The sequence below is a fragment of the Euleptes europaea genome, chromosome 3 (assembly GCF_029931775.1).
Source record: "Euleptes europaea isolate rEulEur1 chromosome 3, rEulEur1.hap1, whole genome shotgun sequence".
Taxonomy (NCBI): Eukaryota; Metazoa; Chordata; class Lepidosauria; order Squamata; family Sphaerodactylidae; genus Euleptes; species Euleptes europaea.
In genome coordinates, this window is record NC_079314.1 from 77,055,308 (window position 1) to 77,075,421 (window position 20,114).

At 39.2% G+C, this 20,114-nt stretch overlaps 1 protein-coding gene across 1 annotated transcript in view; it reads left to right on the forward strand.

Moving 5' to 3' along the window:
- The window catches only part of OTOGL (otogelin like), a 118,895-nt gene extending 101,498 nt beyond the window's left edge, over positions 1 to 17,397 (forward strand). Inside the window, exons 52-57 of the mRNA XM_056846517.1 lie at positions 853 to 1,031; positions 3,312 to 3,416; positions 5,827 to 5,946; positions 8,003 to 8,048; positions 15,288 to 15,367; positions 17,176 to 17,397. Coding sequence (XP_056702495.1) covers positions 853 to 1,031; positions 3,312 to 3,416; positions 5,827 to 5,946; positions 8,003 to 8,048; positions 15,288 to 15,367; positions 17,176 to 17,376 — 731 coding nt within the window. The 3' untranslated portion in view covers positions 17,377 to 17,397. The remainder of the gene's footprint in view (positions 1 to 852; positions 1,032 to 3,311; positions 3,417 to 5,826; positions 5,947 to 8,002; positions 8,049 to 15,287; positions 15,368 to 17,175) is intronic.
- Positions 17,398 to 20,114: the final 2,717 nt, after the last annotated feature.

Consider the following 20,114-nt stretch of genomic DNA (forward strand, 5'->3'; position numbering starts at 1 on the left):
TACCCATATTTGTGTTGATTTTCTAATACTGTACTCTTAAAATTTTGAATTCTTGGTTTGCAAAGAAAGGAGGAGCAAAGTGTGGGTTTGTAGATAGAAATGTTGCTGTTCTTGAGTAGTAGAAAGTTTCTCAACCCTATTATTATAGACAAGGCCAAACGCCTGTATAACTCATATTGTTTGCAGTATAGATCCTGTATGTACCAAAAGTTAGGGACTACACTGGGGGGAAAAATATCTGATGAAACTGGTATACAGTTATTGCATATGAAAGTACCAGAATGACTGGGGAGTAGAAGGAGGCAGGGGAAAACTGTTATCATAAGAGAATTTTGCTGTATTTAAATGCAGTGGCCTGAATCTTACCATTATGAGATTAGAAGGAGAATTAGCAATACACACTTTCCCCAGTACTCCCTCTCATGCACCTCTCTCTGCTGAGGGATGGGGCCCCTACTGAACAAAGTGCCACACAGCATTGGAAGCTGCAGTAAGGAGGTGGGTTTGGGCAAAATTACACTCTCTAGCTTTTGTGTGTGTGTGTAGCAAAATTGACTCGTGGCTTGCTGTATTAATGCAAGAGAGAGGAAGGATGACTTTGCCCAGTTCCCATAGTGCAGCCCTCAGTGCCAGGTGACACTTTGCCTTTGAGGGTTGGCCAACTCTCAGCAAAGGATTTTTAGGCTGAGCTGCAGAAGATGTTGCTGAGAGAAGTGGGAGTTCGGGAAGATCCTGCTGTGTGAACCTGTTGCAGCCATAGGCTCCAAACTGCAATGCTTCTACAGGTTTATATTTTGTTTCATTTGTAACATTTCATTTTTAAAACTATTCTGTTTACTTATTTTGTATTAGAAAAAGATAATGTCTGTGTATTCCAAGAGGTAACAGTGCTGAATCCTGGTCAGTCTATGATTCAATATCTGGATGGAGATCTTTGTTACACAGTAAAGTGTTCTCAGGACAGAGACCCCAGGACAGGATTTCATGCCATGGATCTGACAGTAATCAACTGTTCCCAAAAGTGTGAAGCTGTAAGTATTTCCAAAACATAGGGACAGAGTCATTTATGAATATAATACATGATAGTTTGTTCTCAAATTCACTCAGAAAATTGTAGGCAATTTAGAGCAGATGTTTTGTTTCACCTACCCAATTCCTGATTTCTTTTGAGTCCCAAGATTTTAAAATCGTCAACCAGGGCAGCTTGTAAAGCCTTAAGATTGGGGAAACAGCTTTAGACCAGAAATTCTCCTTTGAGTAAAACATGTGCCTATAAAAAACCCAGGGCCGGATTTAGGTTTGATGAGGACCTAAGCTAATGAAGGTAATGGAGCCCTTTATATGTCCAGCTGTCCTTTGTCAACAACAAATTTTCGCTGTTTTTTCTGTTGAATATATGCTATATGGTAATTTATGGACCTAATAGGTATCTAAAGCCATTTGCACATAACAAAATATGTATTTTATCAAAGTAATTGATATTAATGTATGTAGGTTTTATTTTATTTGTTTTTTATCTTATATTTTGGAAATGTACATCCAGTTTTTTTTTCCTTTAAATTTTTTGGGGGGCCCCAAGAGAGTGAGGCCTTAAGCTATAGCTTGTTTAGCTTATACGTAAATCCGGCACTGAAAAAACCAAATGTGCTTTAGGGGTCCTGGTTAATTTTAAATAATAGTTTAGGAGTCTTAGATGTATTCTCATAGCCACTGAGGATAAACCAACTTCCAGTCTATGATATGCTGCTGGGGTAACCCAAGAAATTTCCTTATGAAGTTGTTTTGGATTACCTCCAGTTCCTTAAACGATTTCTGGTTTTTACCACAAATCTCTACCCCATATAGGAGCTGTGGTAGCACCTTTCCCACAAATGCTTTAATTGTGGGGAGGACTAAATGACCCTCTTTAGAAAAGATTTTTTTTTAAATGGCACCTATAGCCCAACGGGCTGCCATAATGGTAGATCTGACGTGCAACTTCCATGACTGGGAGGCTTGAAATGTTACTCCTAGATACTTAAAATACTTGTCCAGCCAGATCTAATGGTAATTAAAATTATAATGATGGATCAGCTGGTGCATTTCAAACAATTTTAATGGGAGACCAGATGGAAACAGATAGAAACAGATAAAAATAGGGATAGGATCAGGATCAGCCAGCCATTGTGTGGAAACCATTGCTATCCTCAACCATAGGCCTGGCAAAACATTTCTGTCTTACGAGCTCTGCAAAAGTGAGCCAGGATCCTCAGGGCTTGGGTCTCTTTGGACTCAGAGTTCCACCAGGCAGGGGCCTCCGCTGAAAACGCTCTGGCCCTGGTTGCGGACGACAAGGTAATCTTTGAGGGGGGGATAATATTGGGAGAGGTAGTCCTGTAAATACGTGGGTCCCAGAACATTTGGGGCTTTAAAGGTAAGCACCAGCACCTTGAACTTGATCTGGTGTTCAATTCGGAGCCAGTGCAGCTGCTGGAGCACTGATCATATATGTGTTCTCCATGAGGTTCCGGTAAGGACTCACACAGCTGCATTTTGGACCAATTGTAGTTTCTAGAGCAACCTCGAGAGCAGTGTAGGGTGAGTTACAGTGACTGTTGCATGGATCACTGTGGCTAGGTCAGAACAAGAGATTTAGGGGATTAGTTGCTGGGCACAGCGAAGATGGAAAAATGCTGTCCTGGCAACATTTGCAGTTTGGGTGACTCCCAGAGTGACTCCCAGACTGCTTGATGCACCTGGAACTAATGACTCTGCTGATTGTTAACATTACACAAGCATTCGTTTCAGGTCTGCTTTTGTGCCACTGGCCAGCATGGTTGATTGAACCCCTGAAAACATTGTTTTCTTTTTCTGCAACAGTATCCCCTCCCAGTCTTTACCCGTTTTTTTCTATCTTCCTTTCCCAGCATAACTGGGAGCAGGGGACTAGTGAGCGTAGAGGTAGAGGCAAAGTCTACTTCCCATGTTTATATATAGGAAAGTGAGTGTATAACTATTTAAAAAGCATATAGATTATTTTTTGGGTTGAGTGGATAACTCAAATCGGCAAGAGAGAGCCAATAACCTCCTTTCTTCAAAGGGGTCAGATGGTAAAAAGGATTCTGACGGGCTGGCAGCCTCCTTTGGCACCCAGAAATATGGCATGGGAACACTTGATCAAGGGAACAGTTGTGCAGAGCTTGAGTCAATTATTAATAGTTATGTAACACAACCTTTGAATGCAGATTCAGCAGTGGATTATAATTAGTAATTGAAAAAAAATGTATGCATTTGGAAAACAAATTAACAATTTATTTGTCTCTTTTTAATAGCACCAAGTATATATTCCTTCACCTAGTCAACATTCTTGCTGTGGGTCCTGCATAAATGTGTCATGTACTTTCTACGCTGAGAATGGAACCTTAGTCATATATGAAGTAAGTCCCTCCGGAACAGCTGTAGAAAAATAATTCTGACTACAAAATCCTCATGGTATATAATTCTTAAATTCTGTACCTTATTTTTCATATCCCTACTCTACTCTTGGTTCAAACGTGAGACTGTCATAATTGAAGTCACCCTGGACTTCAATATACTTGTATACAAACTGACAGTATCACAAGGAAGCCATTAACTAGAATGACATCCTTGTCCATTAGATCTGTGATTGCTGTCAGGCACATGGAACACATGGATTAGGACTGTGTTTTCCTTGTTCTGTTCAGCTTCCTTATATTATTATTGCATTTCAGCCATTTCTGAATCTAAATACATATTAACAGAAATCCAAAAGCTGATTCTATAAGAAAATCAATTTCAGGAGAGTTACGTTCAGCTAAGATCTCAGACCCAGAGTGGCAACCCTACAAATAATGGGAGAATGAATGTACTCTAGATGCTGAATATGCTACAGGACTTGAGCCCTATCAGGATTCCTATTATTTATTTAAAACACTTGTATGCCACCTTTCCACCCAACTAGGGTCCCCAAGGCAGTGAATAATCAAATAATCAAAACATTAAACAATATACAAACAAACATTGACATACAACAGGGAGAAGGACTAATGAGAGTATGCTAAACAAAACAAAAAATGCATACAAATCTACCTGGGAAGGGAATTCCAGAGTTCTGGCACCACCCATCTACCCTCAGATGGCAGAGGCACCCAAAACAGCCTCCGAAGATGAGCAGCATGGTCAGATTCATATGTTGGCCCCAAGCCATGTAGGGCTTTAATGGTCAATATCAGCACTATGAATTGGGCCCTGAAGCAAACTGGGAACCAGTGTAGGTGGAACAAGACTGGAGTGATATGTTCTCTATGGCCCACTACAGTCAATGTTCTGGCCACAGCATTCTGTACAAACTAGGTTTTAGACACTCCTCGTTGGCCCTCCCCACATGCACAGTATTGCATTAGTCTAATTTGATGTTACCCAGGCAAGCACCACAGTGGCAAGATCTTTTTTTTGCCCAAAAAGGGTCATAGCTGGCTCACTACCCAAAACAGCTACCTTACTGGAGCATACATAGGGTGGTCAGGGGACAGTCTCCTGCTACTGTAACCAGTTGCCTGCTGCTGATCAGTTTGGTGGTGTCAGCGAGGGCACCCAGTCGGACCCGGGATGAGCAAACTCCGTGTTCTCCCCCCCCTCCCGGTCTCGTGAGAAAGTTCCCTTCAGTTTGGGAGGAGGGAACGAAAGCCGGAGACAGTAACACTTCCACTTCAAAGCCTTCCTAGTGTAAATCAACTATCTGTTCTCAAGGTGTCAATTCTGCCAGAACCCTGGCACCTCTAGAAGCTTGAAAGAAACCTGATGTTTTGCATTTCAAAGATTACGTGTAATCAATTCTACTGTGTGTTCTCTATATAGTTAGCCTGTATCCTTCCCATCGGCATTCTAACCTTAAGTTTGTATAGACTACTGAACCCGTTCACTTTCTTAATAAAACTTTAAACTCTCTGCAACGTCTGGAGTGAAGTTTATATTGCTGGAATGCAACGAGTTACTGAAGCCTGACAGGTGGTAGGTGGGAAAGAGGAGAATAGCAGCACCCCAAAGCTATCAACCTTCTTCTTTAGAGGGAGTGCAACTCCCCCTAGAGAATTTGGTTCTTTAAAGTTATGGCCCAGATAATGGTTAAATGCTATACACTGCGATATCTGCTGTCAAATAGATCATTCAATTGCATGAGAGACGTGGCAACTTTTCTCTTTATAGTTTCAAGGAAAAATTAAATTCCATTTCCCCTTTTTAAAGAGTGAAGTGGTTGATGGATAGCCAGTGGCTGTTAAATCTAGGGAAGGATTAAATGCTATATGTCTTAATTTATACATTCAGCAGATTTTTTTTCAAAATGTAAACTTTCAATATGCATTTGCATTTTGCCTACAAGTGAAAATGTTATGACCTTTGAACCATGGCCCTTGTATTCTATAATGAAGACGCAGCCAAGGCCTTTATAGTCCGTTAAGGGGTCTCTTTCTTTTCTTTTAATTTTTTGAATTTTATCTCCATTTAATGTAAATAATTTTAAGGTTGCATTCCAATCACTTTGTTGGGTATGCTGTTGTTGTTTCCCTTTTCCCCCAACCCACAGATCTTGTCTCCACCACAGCTGAGGCACTACCAGGCTCCTGTATGAGGCAGAGGCACTTGCACCGCTTGTAAACTAGGAGAAATAGGCTAAGTAGTACAATCAAATTGTTAAAATAGTTATCTCAGAAAACAAGTACAGTCATCAGCAGAACTGATGGTCCATTAAACTCCACTCCGAAAGTAAAGTTACTATAATCACATTTTTTAAGAGAAAGAATTAACAACATCTTTTTATTATTTTAGGAAGGAGCCACCTGGGACTCTAACTGCACTAAATATGAATGTGCAAAGACTGCTGTAGGTGTTGTAATTCTTGGATCCAGTGTTGTTTGCCCACCTTTTAATGAGACTGAGTGTACAAAGGTCTGTTTTCTATACACAATGTATAAATGAGATTCTATTTGATTTTGACAAACTTTTTTATTTTGGAATCTGGCACCCACTTTTAAGTGTGTAATATGAGCATGGTTATTATTTTTCTGAATTACTCAAGGGTGCAAATGATGCCTTTGAAAGCTGATTCAAAACCTCTTAGACCTTATATATGCAGACATTTAGTATTAAATACTCACCCTGAATAGGATAACAATCTTAAACATGCATAGGTTCAAATGAGATAAGACACTGAAGAGCCAGATTTGTTTTTTTAAAATGTCTACAAATACCTACACACATATATAACATTTGCCTCAAGAACATGATTAAAAAACGTTTAACTATTTCCACCCACCATGTTTCCCTGATGTAAATGGGGCCCACTTGTCCTAACAGCAGAGGGATATAGGGCAAGTCTCTCCCCTCTGCCACACAGAGAATTTCCAATGTGAACTAAACACAATTGCACAGGGATCTGATTTGGACAATTGTTCCCACCTTTTTTGAGGATAAAGAATAATATGAACCAGCTTGCCATCCATTTTGCTACACCTCACACTAGAAATGTATCACCAGGGAAAAGCTTAGACCCATTTATTAAAAACATTATTACATTATTATTGAGAAGCTTTCAAAATAGTATGGCATATGGCATAGACCAAGGGTCCCCAGTGTGGTGCCCTTGGATGTCATGGTGTCCACTGACACCTTTTCTGGTTCTTGCTAAGTGTCTTTAGAAGGTGGGCAGAGCTAGGTGGGGCTTTCACTGGCAGGGCTTCCATTAGGCAATTGGAGATCTGATTGGCTGTGCAGGTTTTAAAAAGTTGTTTCGGGGGCATCTGCCTCCACAGCACAAAGATCCTCACTGTATGAATAAAGGTTAGTGGTGTGTATGCAAGGAAATATTCTAAAATAATACATTCATTTTAAAAGTCATCAAAGAGTTACTGTTAGAGTTGTGCATGTCTTTACTCCCTGACATTTTGTTGTTGGCTCGGCCTCCTATGGCAGCCATTTTGGGGTTGTATCCACGACCTGTGCCAGAATTCCAAAGGTGCCTGCAGGCTTTAAAAAGTTGGGGACTCCTGTTATAGACTGAGGGGATTGCTATCCAGATTTTAGACACATATTTCTTTGGAACCATAGGTTCCATTTTAAGTGGTATCCATTTTCAGTAAACACTACTGTCTAACGCTACAGATGATCATATGAGTTTTCCATCAACAGTGGGGATAGGAGAACTATGTTGTATTACATTTTACATCTGTTTTGAGATGTGGGCTAGATTCTACTATGGTGTAAACCTGTTATCAAAGCTTAGGGTTGCCGGTTGCCTGCTTTAGGTGGGCGGTCTCCAGCCACTGACCCTCCCACCTGTCCTCACCTCTGGAGCCAGTGAGCAAAGAAAAAGAGTTTGTTTTTATATGCCGACTTTCTCTACCACTTAAGGAAGAATAAAACCGGCTTACACTCACCTTCCTTTCCCCTCCCCACAACAGACACCCTGTGAGGTAGGTGGGGCTGAGAGAGCACTAAGAGAACTGTGACTAGCCCAAGGTCACCCAGCTGGCTTCATGTGTAGGAGTGGGGAAACCAACCCGGTTCACCAGATTAGAGTCTGCCACTCATGTGGAGGAGTGGGGAATCAAACCTGGTTCTTCAGATTCAAGTCCACTGCTCCTAACCGCCACTCAACCACTACACCACGCTGTGGTGGCGGGGCCGAAATGATGTTGGGCTATATGCCAACAATACGTCTGGGTGAAAACTGGTTTCTAAAGTGTTGCCTGACGTACTGACATCATGTCCAGGTTTTTGCCTGGACTTGATGTCAGCACATAGCCCTTGACTTGCCCTCAAAGCTCCCAGCAGTACCAGGCGATGGCCTGGCATCCCTTTGACAAAGATATATATGGGGGGAAATGCCCTGGTTGTGGATTTGTCTTTTTTGTCTTTGGGGCAGGGAGGCATATATCATTTGCAGATATCAGTATGTTTCTTTGGGCACAGTCTTTTTTGAAATATTTCCATTGTATCTTCCTAGAATGGAGGCACTGTACAGACATATAACGATGGCTGCTGCAAGACCTGTAAGTAAAGAAAGCTGCATTCACTGCTAGTTGTATGCTAGTTTGGCTTTGGTTTTGGATAGCTGTGTATTTTACAACTCCTTTTATGGGACATAAGGAAAGAAAAAGCATGCTGTCCCCAAATCATGTAAAATATATATAGTTAACAAAAGTCATTGATAAGTCTTGCTCTATATGGCTGCTCACATGGTGATTTTTAAATCTTTTTTCCCTTCTGGAGTATAACCAAATCCCTCCAAATGCAACATGGAAATGACTAAAAGTGATGTTGTTTTTAAGGTCTTTTATTGCCAGAACCATATGTGCACATATGTCGAAAGAAAAAGTTCAAGATATGATGTTTCAGATTTTATTTGGAGCCTCTACTGAAAGAAATTAGTGTTGGGTTTAGGATCTTCTGTCATGGGTTTTATAGGGATAAGGGTTTTTTTTTTTTTGTTATTGCTGAAACCTAATTTTTCCACCTAGTTAATAATATCTGGGGAAAACATGAATCTAGTTCTATATTGTGCTGCAAAGAGTAACTCTAGAGATGCACATAGCACAATATATGTTCACCTTTTGCTTTGAAAACATTATACAGCTTGAAGCCATGTATTTCTTTATGTGTTTGCATTATTCTTTCCTACCAGTTTGGGCTCAGGGTGTCTGGTATGAATCCTGTACATATCATGGCAAAAAACCAGAGAGAGAAAGACAGGAAGGGAAAACCCCCCAATAAGAATTTATTTAATTAGATTGTTGAAGCTTACTATCTCAATTAAGCCATATTTCTTTCTCCTTTATTTATATGAAAATTTCCTCAGTCAGTGGATAGAAGTATTTCCTACTTTATCTGGTGTAAAAAAATTATTAGTTTGCACAGTATTCAGTAGTCTCAGGGGAAAAGCATTGTTATACTTCAGAACTGTGTGCTGAGACGGCTTCTAAGAAAAACACGTAACAAAAATGCACTCTTACATGCTAATAGAGAATGTTCTTTTTTTAAAAAAAACTAAAAGCATGTGCTTTATGGTAAAGCAGAAGTCAGCTACAAGTATAGCTTGCAACTCTTTGGGTTTTAATGGGCACCAATAATCTTTTAAAAAGGAGAATGATTAAATGCATGCTAAGTGGGTTCATATATTTAATTCTTACCTTGCCAGAGTCATAAGATGCCCATAGAAATATTTTTTAAAAAACCTCTTGTAAACATTGTAGACTTGTTATTCAGGGGAGCATTAAAGCCTAGGATTATCAGCAATTTAGAGCAACAGGATTATCTCCTTCCTTTTCATATGCAAGGACAATTACAGTTGGCAGTGTAAGAATTAATACAATGTCATTTACGTAAAAATGTTTTTATATTACAAGCAACTTATGTTCCCAATAATTCTGCCAGGTTCTGGACGGGGTGTATTACCCTTTGCCATTAGCCCCGTAGTCTCTACTGATAATATTAATTGTGAACCAGGTATTATGATTTTTAATAATGTATTTTCTTTCCTTCCTTTTTTTAAAAAAATAACTTTTTTAAATGTTAGTATTCTTGATAGAGATAATTATGACTTTGTGTGAATAGCAATGGTATAAATAATACTGTTAATGGTCTTCAGAGTGGCTAGTTGTCATCAAACATATATTTAGTGGTTTCTTGGAAGAAGACCAGTACACTATAAAATCCAGTGCTCAGGCATATAATGTTTTTAGAGCATTGTTCCTTTCCTAGCTTAAGAACACAACAGTGTCTGGTGCAATGATGCAATAGGCAGTAACTGGCTGGTTCGTGTGAGTGGTAACTGAGGGAGAGGGGCCCCAGTGCCCTTAACTGTGTCCTTACCCGTGGATGTCAGGAAATGGTGGTGGAGGCAGAGGCTATCTGGGACAGACCATGCAGGTGCACAACCAAGCGTTGAGCCCAGCAAAGACATAATACAGTGCATTGCATGGGACTGACCCAGATACCACCTCTGTTTTGTGAAATTTGCTGGTTAGGGCATCAGGGTCCCCTCTCCCTTGGTCGTCACTGAGAAGAAAGCAGTTACTTCCTGAAGCACTAAGTGCCTAGCCACTACTGCCATGTCATATATTGCTTTTATTTATAAAAACCAGTTCCATGTAGGCAATAATGTGTAACTGTAGTCATAATTTCCTATTCTTCAGTAGCATGCAGAATTTACCACCTAATGCAGTTCCCTCATTCTGTATTATGTACAACTGGCATTGTTCATTTAGATAATTGTATGAGGTGCCAACACATATATGTAATTGGCTACAATGTGATAATCTACACACCTGGTGCACCTTATTTCCTATATAAAATTACTTCTTGCATAGAAAAACTGTAATATATGAATTGGTGGTAATATGTGTTTATTTTGTTATCTGATCTGATTGCTAGCCCTAAACTGTGGTATGCAGTGAAGCTTCCTGTAATGCAAGAACTTCTCTGATGTGTTAGCAGTACATATGCAACAAGGCAAGTTTAGAGCTAACACTGAAGTAAATGAAGATGTTCTTGCTTAGTGAATGGTACTTAAAGTAGTATCAAAGGAAATTGAGTTTTTTCCCCGGGAAGATCTTCATGATGGCCAATTATATAGTCTGTTCTCCTCATAATCCTTCATATCTGAGAACCCCTTCTCTCCCATGTTTGTTTTGATGGTATCTTTCAATTTCTTAATTTCTTGTTCCATTCTAATGCTTTCTACCATAGCAGGCTCTATCAGTGAAGCCATCAGGTCCATTGAGCATTTGTTCAAAGTAGAAAACCAGCGGTCCTTAAATTTGTCATTATGAGGAAACGTCCCTCGGGTCTTCTTCATATGGAGCCCCCCTACAATAATCCCGTAATGCTCCTGCATGTGTATCCATCCATACAAAAGGGGCAAACCCAACCCAAAACTGAATTGGAAACCTAGGAGGTTAAGGGTAATGCTATAAAAAGGAATTAAAATATATTTTAATCCAGGAGTGCATTTAAAAACACATTAAAAACAGAACAGGCTTCTAGGCCATACAAGTCACAAACTTTGCAATACACTAAACACCTCTTGCAGTTCCTTAAATGGCTTTTATACACAGGTTGTTCCTGTCATGGTCACCCCTGACTACTTCAGGGCTTTGTTTTAATTATGCATGTATTTTCCAACCTTCAGAAGTTGCCTCGCTCTCCCCTCACGGTTTCCCCATGTTTTCAGGATGCTGTTTACCCCGAGTTTAAAATCTGCTTCGATCCCAAATCAAAAGCCAATCCTGTGCGTACTTGTCATTTCGGGTTTTCCTCATGCCCATTCTCACTTCTCCTTCCCACATGTCTGTCCTCCAATCCCTCGAAGCCATTTGTGAATGCACTAGTGAGAGCTTGTTTGATCAGTTTCACAGTGCGTGTGGGTCAGTTTCAGACTGAACAGTTGAGAGAACGCTACTATTTTTGTTAGAGTTGAGAGAACGCTGCTATTTCCCCAACCCCAGAAAATTCTTCTTTGAGCTGACCGAAAGCCCTTTTCTGTCTCAAAATCCAGATTTCTCACTCCAGATTATCCGCCTTTGTAGCAAATATATGTAACTCCAGGACTGTCCAGAACCTTTTAAAGTCCTCTCTCTACTCTCAAGTGTGATGTGAAAGATTGATTTTGTGCAAACGTTTGAGGCATGCAAGGCTACCCCCCTCTGTAGGTTCATAGGGAGGTTGTAAGGCACACCCCAACCTTGCCTGAGAGCTAAAGAGAGACTGGGAGAAGGGCAGCCACATCCCAGTTGGCAGCCTGATGGGCAGGGCTGGAGATCACATGCAGCTGGGGAGGAGAAGGCAGGAAGTAGCAGCTGGGCTCGGCAGGGCATCCTCCCTCCACTGGCATCCAGCTGGTACTCCTCACTTCCCCACGATGCGCCCCTCCTAACAATGACAACAAAACTCTATTTTCCTCCTCCCAATGTGAACAGGGACTCCGCAAGGCCATGGGGCTTGGGAACAATTGGAAGGGAGCCATCCAGTAAAGAGGGAAGTACAGATGGAACGATGAACTGGTCACAAATGACCGTGCGAGTGTTTTTATGTTCTTATGACCCCTGCATTGAGATAACCAGAAACAAATTGGTTGGGGGGGGGGGGGTTGCCTGGACCCTTCTCTGCTTTGGCTGTAAAATGGCCACTCGGTTCAGATCAAATGAAAGAATCCCTCTGCGGGGCTGGTGATGTATTTTTTAAAAAATACACTACAGACAATTAGAAAGCAGTGTTTTCAGGAGGAGGGACTCATGTGTAATTCAGAAGCTCCACATTTTTGCTGGGGATGCATAAGTGATCACAAGGTACTCCCAGAATTTCTTCGGGAGGGGGGAAGGCCCTGTGCATAGTGTTTTGAGAATTCAACTGCAAATACTGTGCAGTTAGAGAGCAGCATATCCAGTGGAAACAGACCATGCATAAAAGGCCAACGTGTCCCAGACTCATCCAATGAAACATTATACATGGACTAGACATGTTTTCACCAAGAAGGCCTTCCTCAGTGGTCCCAGTCTACTAGTACATACACACTACATGAAGAATAAACTGATGTTTTAACCTAGGGGCCTCCATATGAAAAAGACCCCAGGGACATTCCCTCATAATGACAAATTTAAGGAGTGCTGGTTTGCTATCTTGAACAAGTGCTCCATGGACCTGATGGCCTCACTGACAGAGCTATGGTAGAAACTTTGAAAATGGAAAAAGAAATTAAGACATTGAAAGATAAGATCAAAACAAACATGGGAGAAATGTGTATTTTAGATAAAAGAAATACAAAAGCAATTTACTGAACTTAAGGAAATCAAATTTAAAAGTTTCAGAGGGATATGAAGGATTACAAGGAGAACAGAGTCTTTAATTGGCCATTACAAAGAAAATATTTTCCTGGGGGGAAGGGATCCTTTGATACTACTTTAAATGCCAGTTCAGACTTGGATAGAACTAACCCCTCAGATGATGAACTTGCTTAGTGTATGGTCCATGTATGTGTTAGCACTCACATGAAGATTTAGAGCGGCCCAGTAATCATCCTAAATTACAGTTTTAGAAGGATAGACTAAAAATCGAAACGAATATAATAGATTTAAATGGAAACAGGATGTTAGCTGCTGAGCCAGTTATTTAACACTGAGTAACTTATCCACTCCCAGATTCCCAGCATACCCATGTCAGTCTTGAGAAAAGACTCATGTTATAAATCCTTTTCATTTTAGACATTACAATTTTAGACAGCATTCAGAAACATTCCAATGATTTTAAAGCAGAATAATCCCAATCCAGTAAGGACGATCTGTACAGAGACACAGATTAATGAATTCAAATTGCCTTACTGAATTGGTTTTGTATCTACAAAAAGGTTCTCTCTCTCTCTCTCTCTCTCTCTCTCTCTCTCTCTCTCTCTCTCTCTCTCTCTTTCTCTCTCTCTCGTGTGTGTGTGTGTGAGTGAGTGAGTGTGAGTAGTTATCTAGCAACTGACAAAGTGAATAAGGTAATCTGTTCACTTAACAAAGTAAGAAAAAGGGGCTTAAAGGAGCCAAAATCCATATTAAAGTTTATTTTGACAATTTAGTAGTACAAACCTGTGCTTAATATGCACTAATAACATTGATATTGAATGAAGGTAGTGCACAGCATGCTTTCACTTGCATCTGATTCTTTGTAACATATTCTAAACATTCAAGTTGGAAGAGAAGCAAAACCTGGTGCCTTACAGTTTTCTGTTCTGATAAAGTAAAATGTCTTTCCTGCCCAGGCATGTGCTTTTCGGTGAAGTAGATTGTTAAAAATTATTTCTACTAGGATTGCAGTATCAGTTGTATCTTTATTTTGCATAGCACATACATTTATGTCTGCTTTGATCACTACATGTGGGGTTAGTACATATGTTTCAAGTCAGTTAATTTTTGTTGCATGATTTATCTGTTTATTAGTTTTCTTTATCTGCCAGATAGTGTTATTGGGTAGGAATTATGTACCCTAGGTTCTAGACTAAAGTAACTTTCTGCATGTATCTTTGCATGCATTTCTTGAATTTCTACCACTACCATTATCACCACTAGAACAAAAGACAGCGAATGAGAGAAACATATGAGATAATGTGTTGCATCTGTCTGCCAGGTTATCATCTTTTCAAGTCTGGCTCTTAGCCCCGGCATGTAGGTTTTAGATTAAATGGGTTTAACTTAAATGTACTCCCTCACGACATGCAGAATCTTCAGTATGAATTGAGGCCAATATAAAATGAGCTGTCTAGAGGTCTGTTTGCTGTAAAAGGTGTAGACTGGTCATGTGAGCAAAGCCTGCCCGAGTAGGCAAGGGCTTCTTCATGCTGAACGTTATACACATGCAAGGTATGCAAGTGTGCAAACATTTGGGCAAACATGAGGCTTTATTCTAAATTCCATTGTAAAATCTAGTCAAGGGTGTTAATTGTGAGCTGGAACTTCTCAAGCGACATTGAGTTCATTAAAGATTTTATTTAGTAGGATCTGTTATGTTTCTGAATGAATATTGAAATGTAATCTGCTTTCCTTGTTTATTTAGTTCATTTATACCCTGCCTTTGGGGACCCAAAGTGGTTTGCATCATTCTCCTCTCCTTGATTGTTAATTTTAATAACCGAATTCAGTCTTCAAATGTACCTGTTTAAAACATTAAATATTAAGCAATAATAACACTTTTTCCTTGAGTTTTCTTCATATATTCAGTGAACATGGGAATATTAGCTGATTAAAATCTTATTTTTAACACACACACACACACACAAAGAAATATTTCTCCATGCCCACATAGAATCTACTGGAAAATTTGCTACATCTCAAACTTATTCTGAAAAAGTTTACTAAAGAAACTGAAATAACTATAGCTGTACTGTGGCTTTAATCCAGAGGGTTGCATTGTATAATATACACTTGCAAATGGATCTCCCAAGCTTCCTACTTGTCAATTTTCCTGACAGGAGGTTCCCAAAACTCAACAGAACTTCTGGAGCAGCCTCTGAGTGTAAGAAGCTATAATCAAGGGGGGAAAGGACAACTATACTTGTTATGCTCAGAGGTGTTCCAGAAATCCCCTTGGAAAAGCAAGATACTTGTAAAACACTAGCGCATAATCCAAAGTACTGGCATACTTCTAAAAGGAGTAATGGCATATGTGTACAGTGAGTTAATTTTATTCTGAGTATTATATTATCCTTAGCAACAAATATATCAATGAATGAATGTGGACTTTATTTTACATTTCATCAGGCAAAAGGGATGAGAAGATCTGCCAAAAAGTCACAGTAAGAACAACTATAAGGAAACATGACTGCGTGAGTCGAAGCCCTGTAAGTACAGCTGGCTAAAGTTTTTGCATTTTCTAGTCATTATAGGCTATATAAACAAACCATCTAGTAAAAGGTGACTTATAACTATGCTAAGTAAATACTTAAACAGGTCCCACTTATTGCCCTGACATCTGGGAAATCTCTTGTCTTAGTCGTGTTCTCCTACTCATAAATGTGCTTACGATTTAATTGCTTCTACCATCACATGACAGAAGTGGTGATCTCTTGCTCTTGGAATAACATCTGAATCTGGAGGAGTAGAAAATATAATTATCTTCACCTGACAAATACACTGAATTGTCTAACTATCCTCTTAGAAATGAAGAGTGCCAATAGTGTATCTACTTTAATAACAAATGCAAGTAAAATGCAAGTAGAGGGTCTTTGTGTTCAGATATTTATGATCCAAACCAGAGCTCAAAATTTCCTGTTTTGTTTTAGGTATTTCCAAACCAAAACTGAACAGGTAATTTTAGGCACTTGGATCGGAAACAATCGGATACACAACCCTACTCAGATTGGCAGCCTCTGAGAATGGATATGCCTTAGTACAGTCATATCATTAGAATACACTTTAAAGGAATTAGCTGAATTATGATAGCTCAGTTGTGTGAGCTTTCAAATGTAAGTACTTGTTTGTACACACTAACATAGAAATAGCTGTAGTTTAAGACTAGCAGCATTACAGTACAACATTACAATAAACATTTTGATTGAACATTTTCTGATTTAGAACTAAATGTAATTTGAAATGACATCTGAATCAGACACTTCAACAAATTATGGTTTATTTCTTGCCGACAGCCCAGTAAGAAAGAAACTGCAGTTTGTTACAGTGCCCAGGGTTGCGGCGGACTGGGAATATACAGGACAGGCAGAGCAAACAGACAGATGCTTAGACTTCCGGGATGGTGCTGTTTGCTTCCCTTTTTTAGCAATGATTTTTTTGAAATACTTTAGTTTCAGTTTATATCAAAGCAAACAAATTAAATATTGGACTATAATTTGTGGTTTTAAAATGCATCTTGTTTTAGACTTAGTTAAAGCACATGGGAAGTCTGAGATTAGAAGTTAGAACTAATAAATTGGTACACACACACATGCATGTATGTATGTACATCTAAAATTGCAAAATTAGACACAAGGCCAAAGACAGAAATATTGAGAGGCGTATTCTGTGCAAACTGAGTTGATGACTAGAGAATCCTCAGAGCTGATACAAAGAGACCAAGCAAGTTTTCATGATCTTTAATAAGGAGAAGAGGAGGGCATTTTTGTCAGTTTGGCTGAAAAGAGCTGAGGAAAGCTGCCCCTGTTTCTTTAACACAATTATGAATGCTTATATAGAGACATAAGCTATATAAATATAGAAGCTTATAAACTACTGAATGATGTGAAGTAAAATTTATTCTTTAATAATATGCCCCCTTTCTTTTAATGTTTCCTAATGGACAATTATCACTCAGTTCACAGTAACAGAGAGCCAAGCGATTTATGATATTTATTTTGGACCAGGGGCATGGGGGGGCAGATAAAACTTTGTCTGGGGGGCCCATGGTGGCTTTTGGCAGCGCTGACAGTGCCTGATTTGGAAGTTATGGAAAACTGCAGTTCTAATTCAAGTTCAGTGCAGAAGTGAAGGGGTGTGTGTGAACACGTCTGAAGGCTTCCTCCTTGTTCTTGTAATGAGAAAAGCATGGCTCGTGTCATCTCAGTGCAGCCTACGAAACTGCTTTATCTGGTGTCTTAATGTTTTTTTTTAAAAAATTGGACAATAAAATTTGACTTTCCTTCCCTTTCTCTAACAGATAAATGTGGCTTCTTGCGATGGAAAATGCCCCTCTGCCACAATTTTTAATGTCAACATTGATAGCCATTTGAGATTCTGTAAATGCTGTCGTGAAAATGGAGTGCAGAATCTAACTGTACCACTCTACTGCTCAGGAAATGGCACTGAAGTTATGTATGTCATCCCAGAGCCTACAGACTGTTCATGTCAGTGGAATTAAGAATGTGACTAATTTTGTAGATGATTATTCTACAATAATTATTCATTCAAACAGGGAATTTATATGTTTATTACTGGGATTTTTCAGATTTAATAAATATATAATTAATATATTTTTCTAATATTCAAACACATTTATTCAAAACTTGATGCTGCTACAGCAGCAAAATTATACATTGGCATGTATACACCAGTTAATTCATTTTATGGTAATTTACTTCTCTTGTTCAGATATGTGGACTAATTAGTTTCTGGTAAATATTAACCCCCTAAACTCCTAACTTATCATATTACAACTACATAGATACTACCGGCTGAGTAGTTTTAATACATGGCTGGGTCTTGATAACCAGGCTGGCTATTCTCCACCTGTTCTATTCCCTTCCCTTCCCTTCCCTGTTGGTCAATCCAAATAAAATAAAATATTCTAAACTTGAGCTGGGGGAGTAACCAAAACACCTAAGATAGGTTCCACGTGGTAAATACTACCTGTTGCTTCAAGGTCGAAACAACTAAGATAATTATAATTGAAGAGAAAAAAATGCAGCAACCCGAAGGTCTCACAAATGATCTGAACAGCCCCCCAAGGCGTGTTCATCAATTAGGCATATAACTAAATAACCAATTATTTAAAATAAAAGTAAATTTTTTTAAAAGAAATGCTGTGGCATTCAACAATGCTACTAACAAGGAATAAAATTAATAAAAAGAACACGAACGAAAAACAGCAGCAACCCTCCCCCCACCCCACCTGCCAGCCCAGATAGCAATAGCTACTCTTGGCATTTCAAGGGCAGGAGGAGAGTGGCTGTTTGAGCTGACCAAAGTCAGCCGCTTTCAAAATAGAAACTCAATACCAAACATCCAAAATATCTCAAAAAGAATTTTCTAACCATGCATATGCTACTTTTTTGTGTCCTTTTTGTGTTGCCAACCTCCAGGGGGTGGCTGGAGATCTGCTATTACAACTGATCTCCAGGTGACAGAGATCACCTGGAGAAAATGGCTGCTTTGCAGGGTGGACTCTATGGCCTTATACTCCACTGAAGTCCCTTCCCTCCCCAAACACCGCCTTCCTCAAGCTCCACCCCCTAAATCTTTAGATATTTCCCAACCCGGAGCTGACAACCCTACCTATGGGCAGCCTAACGGAATAGTTTTAAAGTATATCTAATAACTTCAGATTAACCACTTTTGACATTTTGCGATACAGTTTATATTTAAGTTTTTACCAAAAAGAGAATTAATATTTTCTATATTACCTTGTATTAAAAGATAACAAAAAGCCTGATGAAAATACATTTGCTTCTGTTAACTTAAAAATAAACACACCTTTTGTTTGCTTTTGCATTTAAAATATTTTGCCAATGTTTAAATTGAAATATTTGATAACTATTATTATTATAATTGTAACTGTTCTGCTATAACAAATGTACAGCTCTTAAATAGTGTATATATTTTGTATGCTACATGGGCAGTGATAATATCACAAGGAATTGGGAAACCTACAAACGAAATAATGAATCAAATCGGACTAGAAGTACATTAAGAAGAACCTGATGGTTTCTATTCAGGACGATGCATCTGGGATGAGATTTTCACATGCAGATATGTTCAGACAAGCAACTCTCTTTAAGAAGTCTTTCATGGTATCAGTCATGTGAAACTTTCTCAGAGATTGTATATTTGAACTGGTCATCAATTGAGAGCTAATTGACAGAGATGGCTAATTAATTTGGACTGATCACATAGTGACAGGAACTGTGCAAACTGTTCATAGTATTCCCAGATATAATTTAGCCAGTTTAAATGTGAAACATGATGGATTTTGTATTGATTTAGTAAACCATGCATTACTTTTAAACACAGTTCTTGCTTTGATATATGTAGCACTGCAATTCAATTAATAAAAATATTTTGAAAGACATTTGAACTAAACTATTACTTATTATTGCTAAATTATTATAAAGTGGTCTTTCATCTAGGAGTTTTACTGTGGTTTCCTTGGGAGTGGGAAACTAATGCAGGGGCTAACTATTTTGATCCCCCTTTCAGATAAAAAACAGCTTCAGAAGAGAAACATTTTGAATGGAGAAGGGTCAGAGAAAGGAGATGCTGAACCTTTTCCTTGATTGCCATTTTCTCACTGTAAATTCCTCCTCCCCCCACCCGCGATTTGGGGAAAGTAGTTAAGAGGGCAAATTGGAAAGGGAAAAAAGTTTGCAGAAAAGAGGCTTAAGCATCCCTCCACCAGCCACTCCTTTGCCAAAACAGGCCCTTCTTGAAGCTGCTTTTTCCTCACAAAAGGGCCATTAGGGATGTTCTGCATATTTGTGTGTAAAGTATTGTTGTCCCAGTCATCTCTCCCCAGATAAAGACACAAAACACACAAGTATGGGTTTAACCGGTTTATTTAGATGACTGACCTATGTCATAACCTAAATATGGTAATGTAAAATTTTGAGAGGTGGGCTGCGCTAGACTGCCTTACTATGGTGGGCAAATTCATCCTGACTCAAACTTGGCCAGCGATACCATCTTCGCCTTTCCTTGTCTGCACAATGTGCCAATGGATGCCAAGCTTAATTCCCTTCCCTAATGTGCCATAAGCTTCTACCAGGTTTGGCTCAATGCAACTCACTACCAAGGGCATTCCTTCTCAAGGCAAAGACCTTTCATCACTCCCAATGCTTCAGGCTGCTTGACAGTTATCCCAACCCTATCCTAAACAACCTGAAC